Source organism: Drechmeria coniospora, chromosome 01, assembly GCF_001625195.1.
Source record: "Drechmeria coniospora strain ARSEF 6962 chromosome 01, whole genome shotgun sequence".
Lineage (NCBI taxonomy): Eukaryota > Fungi > Ascomycota > Sordariomycetes > Hypocreales > Ophiocordycipitaceae > Drechmeria > Drechmeria coniospora.
The window spans coordinates 496,599-509,886 of NC_054389.1; the positions used below are offsets into that span (position 1 = coordinate 496,599).

General features: G+C 59.5%; 6 protein-coding genes across 6 annotated transcripts; 4 read left to right on the forward strand and 2 right to left on the reverse strand.

Moving 5' to 3' along the window:
- Positions 1 to 23: 23 nt before the first annotated feature.
- On the forward strand, positions 24 to 1,678 carry DCS_00106 (uncharacterized protein; the record flags this gene model as incomplete). The annotated part of the gene is made up of 3 exons (XM_040797448.1): positions 24 to 566; positions 638 to 1,523; positions 1,578 to 1,678. 3 exons carry the CDS (start codon positions 24 to 26, stop codon positions 1,676 to 1,678), a joined length of 1,530 nt encoding a protein of 509 aa, XP_040658331.1.
- Positions 1,679 to 3,406: 1,728 nt separating this feature from the next.
- Positions 3,407 to 4,138, forward strand: DCS_00107 (uncharacterized protein; the record flags this gene model as incomplete). The annotated part of the gene is made up of 1 exon (XM_040797449.1): positions 3,407 to 4,138. The coding sequence occupies one exon, from the start codon at positions 3,407 to 3,409 to the stop codon at positions 4,136 to 4,138; it is 732 nt and encodes a 243-aa protein (XP_040658332.1).
- Positions 4,139 to 6,041: 1,903 nt separating this feature from the next.
- On the forward strand, positions 6,042 to 7,323 carry DCS_00108 (uncharacterized protein; the record flags this gene model as incomplete). Its single annotated transcript, XM_040797450.1, has 2 exons — positions 6,042 to 6,133; positions 6,204 to 7,323. The coding sequence occupies 2 exons, from the start codon at positions 6,042 to 6,044 to the stop codon at positions 7,321 to 7,323; spliced, it is 1,212 nt and encodes a 403-aa protein (XP_040658333.1).
- Positions 7,324 to 7,605: 282 nt separating this feature from the next.
- DCS_00109 (uncharacterized protein) lies at positions 7,606 to 8,955 on the reverse strand (the record flags this gene model as incomplete). The annotated part of the gene is made up of 1 exon (XM_040797451.1): positions 7,606 to 8,955. The coding sequence occupies one exon, from the start codon at positions 8,953 to 8,955 to the stop codon at positions 7,606 to 7,608; it is 1,350 nt and encodes a 449-aa protein (XP_040658334.1).
- Positions 8,956 to 9,962: 1,007 nt separating this feature from the next.
- On the forward strand, positions 9,963 to 10,475 carry DCS_00110 (uncharacterized protein; the record flags this gene model as incomplete). Its single annotated transcript, XM_040797452.1, has 1 exon — positions 9,963 to 10,475. The coding sequence occupies one exon, from the start codon at positions 9,963 to 9,965 to the stop codon at positions 10,473 to 10,475; it is 513 nt and encodes a 170-aa protein (XP_040658335.1).
- Positions 10,476 to 10,691: 216 nt separating this feature from the next.
- Positions 10,692 to 12,827, reverse strand: DCS_00111 (uncharacterized protein; the record flags this gene model as incomplete). The annotated part of the gene is made up of 3 exons (XM_040797453.1): positions 10,692 to 11,361; positions 11,416 to 12,144; positions 12,217 to 12,827. The coding sequence occupies 3 exons, from the start codon at positions 12,825 to 12,827 to the stop codon at positions 10,692 to 10,694; spliced, it is 2,010 nt and encodes a 669-aa protein (XP_040658336.1).
- Between the last annotated feature and the right edge of the window lie 461 nt (positions 12,828 to 13,288).

Sequence of the window (13,288 nt, forward strand, 5' to 3'; positions counted from 1 at the left end):
CATGGCGTCACGCTCGCATCCAAATGAATATTCCTCCCGGAAAAGATTGGTCAGTCGGTATGGAAACCTGCGGCAACGACGACGTCACGGAAGTGGGAGAAATGTCCGGCCTTGGATACGGAGTCGGTCCGCACATGCGGCTCGGAACGGGGCCGGGCCGGGCGGGATCGGACCGGACGAGGCCCGACATGGCCGGCGGCCTCCTCGTCGGCAGCATCGTCGGCACCGACGGCAGCGCCGACCTCACGGCCCTTCTCTCTTCCTCGTACTACCCGACGCCCCCGGCACCGTCGCTGCCGTACCAGCAGCCCATCTTTGGCAACCTCGCCCTCCCCGGCGGCTTACAGTTTGGCTACTCGGACATCTTCGGCGAGCTCTTGCCGAGCTTACCCTCCTCCGGCCCGTCCGCCGCAGCCGCTGCCGGTGTCGTGACCGAGGTTTCCCAGGTCGTCGACGAAAGCAGGAAACGCAAGCGGCGAGCGTCAAACTCCGGGACCACGACGGCGAGGCGCGCCGGACGGCCGCGAAAAAATACAGAGGAATCGCAAGGAGAGGATCCCGACGAGGTGAGTTCGCGTCCACCCAGACGGCATGGGAGCCGACGAAAGCGTGTGGGAACTCTGCTCAGTCTGTTCAGCGTCGCCGAAGACAGGTCCGGGTCGCCCAGCGGGCCTACCGCTCTCGCAAGGAGTCGCACGTCTCCTTTCTCTCCGAGCGCGTCGCCCAACTTGAGACGGCCATCGACAGCATGAGCTCGGCCATCATCTCCTTTACGGATGAACTGACTCGGTCGGGTGTCCTGGTCCGGCACGCGGAGCTCACGAGCTGCCTGCGCGAGACGATCCAAACCTGCCTCCGGCTCGTCAAAGCTTCGGCTGGCGAGGAGGAGGAGGCGTCCGAACGGTCGGTGACGCCGACCGGGTCGAGCTCCGTCCTGCTGGCGCTGCCGCGGGCCTTCAATGCACTCCCCGTCGCCGCCGTCGACAGCTTCCTGCTTCAGAGGGCGACGTCGGGCCTCGCGGCGACGCCACTGGCCGTCACCGACATCGACTTCTCGCTCCTCATGGACCGCCTGCACCTGGGGGTCGTCTACCACGGCTACCTCGCTCTCGCGGACCCGTCGACTTCCCTCGAGCGTGTCCGGCGGCACTTTGTCCTGCTCTCCACCGTCCTGGACCGCGGACGTATGGTCGCCTTCTTTGCCGCGGCCCTGCATGCCAAGATGAGCAGCCGCCGACTCGACGAGGATCGCGAGTGGGAAGCGGTGCCCTTCTTTCGCATCGGAGGTGCAGGCTCTCACTACTCGCGGCCGCCGTCGTCGGTCGCCGTCTACCCCAGTCGCGCGCAAACCTGGCGCAACGTCACCGTCCCGCTCTCCCTCTTCTCCGCCGACGTTCGGAAGCACTTTGAAGGCGACTGGTTCGACATGCAGGACTTGGAGTGTCATCTGCGCAAGAGAACGGCTCAGCTGGTGGTCTCGACGACGACGACGCCCATCATTCATGTTGCCCGCTTGGTTCACGGTACTCATGCTCGCCCACCATCATGAACCCTTTCCCTTGCTGACGGAACGACAGGCTTGCTCAACAAGTCGGCCAGTCTCGGCCGCTCCGCCGGTTTCCGACGTTGCGACGTTGACGAGGCCTTTCACGCTGCTATCGCGACGGCGCCAGCTTGATACGAGCCCGTTGGGCCGTCCAAACGGTCGCCGGAGCGGAAGCTGTCGTCGAGCACGAAGCCTTGTTGCTTTTCATGTCACTTCTTTCTCTTGCACACAGCACAAGGCGGTCATGTACGGTGATGACCATGCGACGACATGACTTGATGTAAACGAGTTTGCATGTGTCTCATTATATGTGATTATTCACATGAGCACTCCGCGCACGGGTTCGCATGTGTATCCGATTATTCGTTCAAGGGTTTGTAAGTGACGATGACTATTCGAGCGCATGAATGATTTATACAATTACTCGCATGCTCACTGCCGTAAACGAGCTGGTATGTGTAATTATATATTATTATTCACGTATGTACCCCCGTGTATGATTTCACATGTGTATAGGATTGTTCACATAAGAGATTATATGTGATAATGATAATACGAATGCCTGGCTTGATTTATTCAATCATCTACTTGCGCACGCCCGTAGTCGACTTTGCATGTGTCTAATTATAGATGATTATTCACCCGAGCACTGCCGTACACCAGTTGGCATGTGTATTTTGTATACGAATTTTTGCGTGAGCACGAGTTTGTATGTGCAGAATGATCCTGACACATAGTTGGATTCGTGCCATGTCTCACACGTGCACTCCCGTTGAAAGGGGCAAGGGGTTCGTGCAACTATGAACGAGGGTTCTCTTGCTTGCTTCGTTTTCTTCAAGTGCTAGCAATGGTAGGGTGAAGCGTTGAGAAGCACCATGCAATCACTCGTATTGATACTGATAGGCATCGAGGACGGCAAGTTTGCATCGTGACGAGCAAGAACATATCCATCCACATACAGGGACACCTCCTTCATTCAATATGCCGTACTGTATGCCGTAGCCAAATGTAGTAAGCATACTCCGTAGTGCGAGGTCCGTTCAAATATTCCCACCATCCCTTGAGGAATGGGTCGCAGATATTCAAGGACCGGGCTCCTCCTTAAACTGTAGATGGATGGGCTGTCAGAATGTCATCTCAAGCACGCTAGTTTCACTGCAGTCTCACATTCAAGTGACGACGGGACAATTAGTTATTACTCTTCTCCACAGCCTACATGTGTGTGGTGCATAATAATAGTCTCTTATCTAAAACAGACTTTGAAATCGAGTCCCGATTTGGCCATACCAGGGGGGACTATAGCGGCACCTATTAGGTCGGTCGAGCCATAACCCGGCCTAGGTGTATGCCATTTAGTAGCAGCCAGACGATGACGCGTGGTGGACGAGAGAGTGAAACGATGGTAGTTGAAGGCCGAACGCGGATGCCCTACCGCCGAATTTGAATCATGAATCACTCTCCAAGTTCCAGGCGGCAAAGACGACTGCTGTTCGAAACCAGTTGAGTCGCCAGTTGTCGTTGAAAAGTGTACGCATTACTCATACCTCGCCGTGGCACGCCTTGGTCAAACTCGGCCCGCTGGCAGAGTAGAGAAATAGAAGGAAGACGACTCGTCCATCGACTCGCATGCATGAATTGGTTTTCTCAGATCATGACTAGTCACCCAGGCCTGGCTGTCGCAAGTTGTCGCAGCAGGTTGTCGCCTATGTGCCGGCAGCAAAGCTCCGTTTGCTCTCTCGTATGCGAGGCCGACGGAGCAAGTGTCCAGCGTAGAATATAAAATACTCGAGCCATCTCGATGGAAACAGACTTTATCCTCACCACCCCTGAAAACAAGCCGCCGAGCCTTGCGACACCAAAATGCCCAACTTGAAGAGCACCATCCTCGCCGGCGCCGTCGCTGTCGGCGTTGCCTCGGCCCAGGAGACTTGGACAATGCAGAGAATCAGCTATCGAATCCCGGCTGAATTGGTTGGCGATACGTGCCATCCGGACGGCACCTATTCCCTTGGAGTTGCGGGCCGACCCATCCCCCCTTGCATCGCGAAGCAGATCATCTCGACCAAGTGCGAGCAGATCTCGGGATTCCTGGACGACAAGGAGAATAAAGTCAAGGCGTTGGTCTATCAGAATTGCCTCTTTGGCGAAGGAAGTTCCTACGAGAAAGACATGGCAGGCTGCCTACGCTGCAAGCTTGACAGCGGCGTGTACTCCAAGGACGAGCACGACTTCTGGTCCGCTGCCCAACGTGAGGCCGTTGCCGAATTCAAGCAAAACATGACGGGCGGATCGAAGGAAGAAGTCACAAAGCATCCCGATTCCTTCTGGGGATCCGTTCTCGGCCAGATCCATTGGGAGCGATATCCGTCCTCGGGCACTAGGGGGGGAACGACCACGGGGAGTGCTTCAACGCCAGTAGACTACATCCAAAACATCGGGAGCGCCAAGTCTCCGAGCAATCTCTCCCGCCGCGGCGGCCATGCTGGCGAGCCACATAAAATGAAGCTGCAGAAAATACGGGAGCGATCTGGCGAGCTAAAGGTTTCCATTCTCAGCACGCATGGCAGCGTCATCGGCATCCATGTGGCTTGAAGCTCTCGGCCCGGCCGTGATACAATCGCTTCATGGTCCGAAGAGACTCTATCAGACGAATTGCATCAGATTGTAGCCAAATAAAGGCGATACAATCTCTGGACCCCTCACAAGAATCGGCCTCCTTGTTGTTGCAAGGGCCTTGTTGTTTGGTTGTTGAGGATGGCCAGAAGGAGCCGGCGTGTTTGTCGAGGCTCATGATGGTCTGAGCTCGTCTGCCTCTTTATTCGCGAGATTCCTCCTTGTTGTCGCAAGGGCCTTGTTGTTTGGGAGTTGAAGATGGCCAGAAGGAGCCGGCGTGTTTGTCGAGGCTCATGATGGTCTGAGCTCGTCTGCCTCTTTACTTGCGAGATTGGATTTCCAGCTTCCTTGACTGTTAGTACGGAGTGATGGACTCTTTTGCAGGGCGCATAGCGAATATTTAGGCAGGAATACCATCACTTTCTTGGTTTTATAGAGCACTGCCATGTAGCCGTACAAGTACAAATTTTGCCATCATACATTCATACAACAAACAACGTGCTTGCACTTTATTCTATTCTAGTAGTACATACAATGCGTTCTATTATTGTTGCCAAAGGTTGGCCCCTCTCCTTGCTGAAGTACATGCAGCAACAGTCGCGTCGGGCAGGGGTCGATCCGGATACCAATGGGACTGGTCCAGGTAGCCTTCTTCGTAACCCGCCGTTGACCCAGGGTTGGAAGTTGATCCTCTGTTAACCCAGGGTTGAAGGATAATCCAGGCAGCTACAAGCAGGTGCCGCAATGGACGGTAACGAAAGGCCACGGGAAGTAAACATCTCGCCTAGCATCAGTATACTTTGTGCTAATGCATTTCCGTATTTTACTCTTTTGTCATTGCATATACTATGATGTCTCGCCCTGATCCTAAGTGTACTCTAGTAAGAAACTTACACCTATGCCTGTAACTGAGTATTACCTGTATCACTACTTTGTACTCCCATAGTGTTGTTCGGTGGAAGCTCATACAACATGGCAGCAAATATGCCGGTACACGATGGAACGTCCACAGAGAGAGTACACTTCGATACCTACAGCATCGAGTCAACGGCATTGTACTGTGATGCGACGATCCCTGTTCCACTAATTATCCCACCGCAGTACTGTGATTATCCTGCTGGAAGTACGCAGCACGCCGTACATGTACTTAATAGTGTGCTCTCGCTCTGAACGGTGAAGCATGTGCTCCAAAGACGGATGCCCTTCTCGAATCCCCCAGACATCATGTGCCAGTAGGATAGAGTAGGGCGCATTTCAGTGTGTACGGTTACGCCTAAACTTGATAAAAACTTGGGCATGCGATGAGGGAAGGCGGCGGTGCGTCATGGCACGATTCAGCACAAACTGTAGCACTTGACTGCGTGCCTCCATCTGGACGTGAGGCACATGCGACACAAGGATCCCAGAATAAGCCGAATTCTCGACGGTGTTGACCAAATCACACAATAAACCAACGGCTCGACGAAAACAGACTGTTCCAACCACTCGGGAAACGGATGTCGACGCCCTTCGTGGAGAGGCTCGTTGCCTCGAAGTCTCCGTCTCCATTCGGACCGCAGAATCGGCGGCGAGCTTTTCCACGCAACGCAGGGATCGGAGGACGGGGTACGTAAAATACTTGAAATGTGATTCCGTCATGTACGCGTACCTACACTGGTGATGCGAAGAAGAGATAATTAATTAATTAATTAATTATTAATTATTAACAATAATACTGTTAAGTATTTCGAGCACGCTGGTCGTGGTGGAGTGAACGTGTGTGGGCGGAATCGGAGAAACCAATTTCCGGTTCCCAACCTCCGTTGCCGGTGCTACCTCTGGATGTCTATTCTATGCTCCAGCTGGACAACATTCAACTTCCTCCCCCAAGCTCCCGCTCAGGATGGCTCCCCTCATCCTTCACAATGTGCCTGACGACGAGTGCTACGTCGGCGACGATGGCGTCAAGCGGCCGTACGCCATGATCTTCAACCAGTACGTCCCTCGTCGTCGGCCAGGCAGGCAACCAACCGCCTCGACTTTGGCTAACGGAGGGTCCAAACAGACACGACGCTCCGTCGACGCGCTCTCGACGAAACATTGCCGAGTCTGGCTCCTTTGGCAAGTCGACTCGCCGCTCGCGCTCCCGGACGGGCACGCCGGCCCGCGGCGCTCGCGAGAACCCGACGCTCGCGGCCGCCGACCGCCTCTTCGGCGACTGGGTATCCAACCAGGCCACGGCGCCGGCCGCCAACGGCCGCAAGGGCAACGCGCAGCAGGCCCAGCAGGACGAGGCGGCGACGGCCGGGCCGAGGGTGCCGGCGTCGCAGCCGGTCGAGATGATGCTCCGCGGCTACCGCTCGGCGACGCAGCAGTACGCGGCCGTCGGCCACTACGAGGCGCTCGCCGGCGCCATCCTCGAGGACTACCCGCGCGACCCGCCGGCGACGCAGCGGCGCTACAAGTCGGAGCTGCGAGACCCGGCCCTCAGGCGGCGCAGGACGCTGACGGCGGACGAGCGCGCCCTCGTCAACCGGGCCGACGGCGGCGAGCACTGGGTCAAGGTGACGTTTGAGACGACGGAAGCGGCCGACGCCGCCGCCTACGCGAGCCCGCAGCTCATCCTCGGCCACCTCGTCCACGCCGAGCCGTACCGCGGCATCCCACCCCGCGACGAGGCCTGCCCAGAGGAGACTCGGGACGACGAGGGGTCCCGGGGCGGCGCGGCGGCGACGCCCAAGCCCAAGCAGGGCATGCCCTCGGTCTTTAGGAGCCGGCTGCTCGACCTCTCGCCGGCCGGCTCGCACGCGTCGAGCCAGACGATGGACACGACCACCATGTCCCCCTCGCACTCGTCGGCGACGGTCACGGACGGCCCGGCGGCAGAGGCCATGGAGCCGGCCGAGGACAGCGTCTTCTGCCGTCGCATCCCCACGGCCCGCCGCGCACGCCTGCTGCCGGCCGAGCAGGCGCTGCTGCCGCAGCAGTCGGTGGTGCAGCGCGTCACGGGCGCCGTGCCCCTGTTCAAGTGGTTCGGCGGCAGCCTCATCGGCAACGAGGTGCCGCGGACCGAGACGGGCGAGTTTGACTGGTCCCGCGCGAGCCTCTACTGGAAGATGATTTGGTGGTTGGACGCCACCTTTGGCCTCTTCAAGGGGGACGTCTGCAGCGACAAGGAGGAGTGAGGGCGGGAGAGGAGTGAGGGCGGGACGGGAGAGGGTGCGGGAGAGGATGCGAGCACGGGAGATGATGCCGGCACGGGAGATGATGCCGGCACGGGAGATGATGCCGGCACGGGAGATGATGCCGGCACGGGAGATGATGCCGGCACGGGAGATGATGCCGGCACGGGAAAGGGTACGGGCACGGGAAAGGGTACGGGAACGGGCACGGGCGTCGGGCGTTGGCGGTTGAAAAATACATGTACACGATGCTTCCGCTACAGGGAATGATGATGAGAGGGCTGGCTATTCCGCTCCCTCCGGCGACCTCTGGCGCGCCGACTCGGCGTCGGACGCAGACTCGGCTCGCGAAAGCGACGGCGGCGTCGTGGACCCGTCCCTCGGCGAACGGCCACGGCTCCGGCGCGAGCCTGGCCGTCCTCGTATCGTCTCGTCGGCGAAGCCGTCGTCGTCGGCGAAGCCTTCGGGCGACGCGGCCAGCCCCATGGCCGCGAGCGAGTCGATAGTCACGTCGGCCGGCACCCGGCGCAGCGGCTGGGGCGAAAAGGGCCTCGGGCCCCGCGGCCGGCAGAGGTCGGTCGGGAAGTCGTCGTCGCCGGCGTCGGTGCCGTCGGTGGCCTCGTTTCGGTACCCTTGGCCGCCGTCCATGGTGAGCATGCTGTCGCTCCGCGTCGGCGCCGCGTCGTGGGCCGTGTCGGCGAGGATGCTCCGCGGCGGCAGGATGGAGAAGAGCGCGGGCGACTCGACGCCGCCGGCGGCGGTGGCGGCCGACGAGGCGGCGGCCGACGCGGCGTGGGCGTCGTCAAAGGCGAACAGGTCCTGGCCCTTCTCCAGCAGGTCGTCGAGCCCGCCGCCGGTCCAGCCCTTGCGGGCGAGGCTCTCGAAAATGTCCACCTCGGCGCGGACGAGGCTGCAGCTGGCGTCGACGATGCGCGCGCTCGTCTCCTGGCTCTCGCGCAGCAGGGCGCGGGCGTGGTCGGCGTGCAGGCTCGTGAGGCCGTCGAGCTTGGCCGTCAGGTCGACGAGGTGGGCGCGGAAGCGGCCGACGTCGCGGCGGCGCTGGCGGTGCAGCTGGAGGCCCTCCTTCTCGAGCCGCTTGACCTCGCGGCTCTGGGCCTTGATCTTCTGCTGGTACGTGTCGGCCTCGTCGTCGATGACGCAGCGCCACCGGTCGAGGTCGTGCAGCAGCGGCACCTCGAAGGCGCGGTAGACGGTGTCGGAGAGGATCTGCTGGTGATTGGCCACGAGGTGGTGGACGCCCGAGGCCGAGAGCAGCGTGTCGGCCGTGCAGGCGCCGCCGCCGGGCGCGAAGCCGGCCGAGACGGCGCCCGTGGGGGCGACGGGCTCGGCCCGCGCTTCCTTGAGCCGCGCGCAGGACTCGAGGGCCGAGCCGAAGGAGGAGGCGGCCGAGGAGAGCGAGGCGAGGGCGAGACGGTAGGCCTTGGCCGAGGCGACGAGGTCGGCGTAGGCTTCGTGCGAGCGCTCGAGGTCGGCGCCGGTGAGGACGGCGTGGCCGGGCCGCGGCGCCGGCGGTGGCGGGAGGTTGAAGTGCGACATGGGGTTCGCCGTCGAGGCCAGGGAGTAGACGGGCGAGCTAGGCACGGGCGGGAGGTCGGACGACGCGTCCGGCTCCATGGCGAACGGCTGACGGAGGGAGGGAAGGGGGGGGGAGCGTGATGGCGATGCGTTTGTAGGGACTACATCGGACGGCTCGTCCGGCGCGGCGGGGGGCGCCTGAAAGGAGACGGCTCGCGCGCGTTGGCGATGCGACGAGCGACGGCCGAGGGGGAGGTGATGCTCTGTCGAGGACGGACGGCTCTTGATGGGCGACGAAGGATGACGGGTGATGTGGGTGATGGGTGATGCGGGTGATGGGTGATGATGACGGGTGGCCGACCAGGCTAGGAACGACATTCCAGAGGGAAGGCGGTGAGGGGGCAGAAATGCGTCATGCACAATCGAAACAATGCAAGTGCGCCCCAGAAACGCGCTCCTTCTGGCACGAGCCACGGCTTCTGGCACGAGCCACGGCTTCTGGCACCAGCCACGCCTCGCCAGGGGGATACGGCACAGCCACCATGCCACAGCCACTGATACACTTGCATATACGAGCGCTACAACAACTACTATTGCACGGAGTACACACGCAACCACTGCTACACCTACAGTGCAACCACTAATTACTTCACCTACAACCACTACTACAGTACACCTACAGTGCAACCACTGCTACAGTACACCAGTGCATCCACTAATTACTTCACCTACAACCACTGCTACAGTACACCTACAGTGCATCCACTGCTACAATACACCTACAGTGCGTCCACTACTACACCTACAGAGCATCCACTACTATACCGACAGAGCATCCACTACTACACCTACAGTGCATCCACCACTACAACTACAGTGCATCCACCACTACACCTACTCCATATAACCACTACTACAAATACAACCACTGCTACACCTACAACCACTACTACACCAACAACCACTACACTTACAGCACTTACAGCCACTATTACACCTACAACCACTACTACACCTACAGTACAACCACTATTACACCTATAGTCACCTACAACCACACTACACCTATAGCCACCTACAACCTCTAGCCCATCGATCGGGTCGCCATGGGTATAGGTATAGTTGCGCCGCCAACCGCCTCGAGGCTCCATCGCTCTTCGTCGGCGGGCTATTCATCGATGCGAGCCTCGTCGGAGCGGTACTGCCGACAAGCGAGGGATGGTACGTGGCTGGTGAGCTCAAAGAGCAATGGCCGCAGTGGTGACGGCACTTGGTCGACAGGCAGAGGTCATTGCGGCCGTAACGGCACTTGGTCGACAGGAAGACGAGATCATCGCGGCCGTGACGGCACTTGGTCGGCAGGCAGACGAGGTCATTACGGCCGTAACGGCACTTGGTCGGCAGGCAGACGAGATCATTGCGGCCGTGACGGCACTTGGTCGACAGGCAGACGAGATCATCGCGGCCGTGACGGCACTTGGTCGACAGGCAGACGGGGTCATCATGGCCGTACCGACACTACTCCGTCCGCAAGACGGGAATCCTCGGTGTGCTTTGCTTCGCGCAATCCCAAGTCGAAAGGCGGATGCCGAAGATTGATCGAATCGGAGAGCCGGTAATCGGAGGCAAGACACGAGATCGGGTCGTTCGTTCTCGATATCACTAGGAAAAAGTACGAGTAGAACTTTGCACTGGATAAGCGGTTAGCAACGTCTGACAGCCACCCCGACAGGCTTCTCTCCCCGAGCACTCGCGGGCACACCTACCGTACCATCATTTCCCCTTGTCCTGAGCAGCCTCGAGACGACGTTTGGTTGGGTCGGCATCCTCGGCCGCTACCTGCCCTCTGTGCCGGTTGCCAACTCGACCGGCTCGGTTCTGATGGGCTCCGAAGGCAACTCCTGGGGAATGGAATGTGGTTGACCTTGAGAGGGCCATCCAACCTCGGCCACCTTGGACGTCTGTGGCATTTCTTGCACTTCTGCTGCCGCGGCGCTCTCCATCTCGACCTTGGCGTTTCCCTTCCTCCTTCGCACCAGGAGCCACCACAGCAGGCCGACGCCGACGCCGGCGGCTGTTGCTGCACCGACGACAATGCCAGCGATGGCACCAGAGGAGAGCGAGCCGTCCCTGCCTTTTCCCGCATCGGCTCCCGGCGATGCCACGGGGCTCGTTGCGCAAGTCTGCGTGGCCGTGACGACTTCGTTCTTGTAGTTGACAGAAACCAGCTTCTCCTCCGACGTATGGTTCGCTTGCCAGAGCGTGAAAATATCGGCATCGCGGTTGAGGAATACGTACGTATCGGTAAAGAAATAGCGGCCAAGAACAGCACGAAAGTCCGTCGTCGAGTTCTGCGGGGACGTGAGGCGTAACACAGGCTGCAAAGGGGAGCCCACGGTCGTCTCTCCGTTGATGCCAATCTTCTTTTGGGGATCGAGAAGTTGGTGGTTGGGTATCTTGACCTGGAAGCCGCCGCTCATCGTAATGGTCAGGTCGGCCGTAAAACTAGCCAAAGTGAGCGGATAATTGGCACGAAATAACGAGGGAGCTTCTGCTTACAGCGGTTTAGAACCGTTCAGAATTGCATTCCCGGAATCTAGACCGGTTACTTCGTTTTCAATTGCCCGCAGCAACTTCCCAAAGTAAGGATCGGCAGGCAGCTCCATGACGATAGGACGTTCGGGAATGATGCAAGCTCGCAGGGTGCCGCCCGAGGTTGGAAAGACGGAAGCATCCGTTCCGTTGGGAAAGTTGACAACGACGTCTAGGATGCTCACCATCATGCGTGTGGGGCATTCAACTGGGTGTGAAAGTCTCCCGGTACGACCGTTGCCGATCGTCTTTGCCTTGTCGTAGCCGCCGAGAACAAAGGAGCCGCTCGTCCGATCGCTCTCGCCGACACCATCCAGTCCCCAGGAGAAGCCGATGGAATCAGAGGCAACAAGTCCAGCCTTGCGGCAGGCGTCCAGGAGCGTAGAGCCGGTTCCCACGCCGAGGGCGTTCTGATCCTGTGCTCCGTGAGAGGCCATCTCGTTCTTTGGAGTCGTCAATGGAAAGGCACGCAGGCTGTTGTTGCCGCCGAGGTGCAGCGTGTCGGTAAAGATGTCGTGCGACTCTTCGACCCACGAGTCTGCGGGAAGATTGACGGACGAAGCTAGCTTGCCTTTGGAGTCTGACTTGAACTGGTCGTACAAACCACCTCGGTTTGTGATGCAGGTTGCTCTTGGCATCTTGTATGCACCTCCGAGACCACACCTCGTGTCAAAGACCAATGCATTGCCGTGGTTCCTGCCGTCTGTCAATCACTCGTTCATGGTCCTTGGGGATGGACAAGGAGACGGAGACTCGTCGCTCGCCTACCAGCTCGGTAGAAAGGCAAACGCCTGCGGCGGATTGCCAACCTTTACGGATACACCACGCTGCGTGTAACCATTCGAGAGCTTGACCTCTCCGAGCGGCAGTGACAACGGGCCCGTGACGCAATCTTGAGCCGTCACCCACAACGCGAGAAGCAAGACCACGAAAGCCGCATTGGAGGCCATGCCGGACGACGACGAAGAGACAAGAGTTGTCGTTTCCGCGAGCGCACAATCGCCCTTGACGCAATGTCGGTTCGTCCCTAGAGAAGCAAGAGGAAGAGAAGGCGTCGGAGCATGGGTCGGAGCATGGGTCGGAGCATGGGTCGAGGGAGGAGAACGAGAATGTCGAGTCACTCTGGCTCGAGAGGGATTGGAGACGAAAAGCTGGGCCCCATCACTCGAGGGACACGCAGGACGGATCAGTCTGGAATCGACAGAAGCCCGTCCATATTGGCCTGCGGTCCTCTCGTCAGGGGTCTTGGCGACGGCGGCCGAAACCTGGTCGTGTATTCGATGCAACGTCGGGCCATCGCCAACGGCATCAGAGTTGTTTGGTGGTGCCCAGTCGAAGTGAGGAGTGAGGTGAAGGAGGTGAGGAGCTGTGATGGGCATGATCTGCCAGCGGCCGCAGCTGCACCTACAGTGGTGATGGGTGCATCCGTATGCGCTGTAGGTGCGCGGTGCAGCACACCTACAGGGGGCGTGACACCCATCTGCAGCGCTCGGACTGGTGAGCAGACGCTAAAGCCGTCAACCAACAGTCCCCAACATCGTCCACTGAGCGCTGCCTCCTCTGCCGCCTCCCCACACTTCGCCCCCTCTCTTCGGGGATGAATCTCACGACCCCCTGTGTTCGTTTCCACTTTCTATTTCCGCACACGCTGGCCGTGGGGAATCCGACCGGCTTGAGCATGGCAAAAAGCATGGCAACCAACACGGCAACAGAGGAGCAGGCATCCAGGACCCTTGACCGGCGAGGAGGATGCCCGGCGGCGAGGGGAAGCCTACCTGGGCACCGCCGGTCGACCGGCACCGCCGTCTTGATGCCTTTACACCGGCAGCCAGGACGGCAT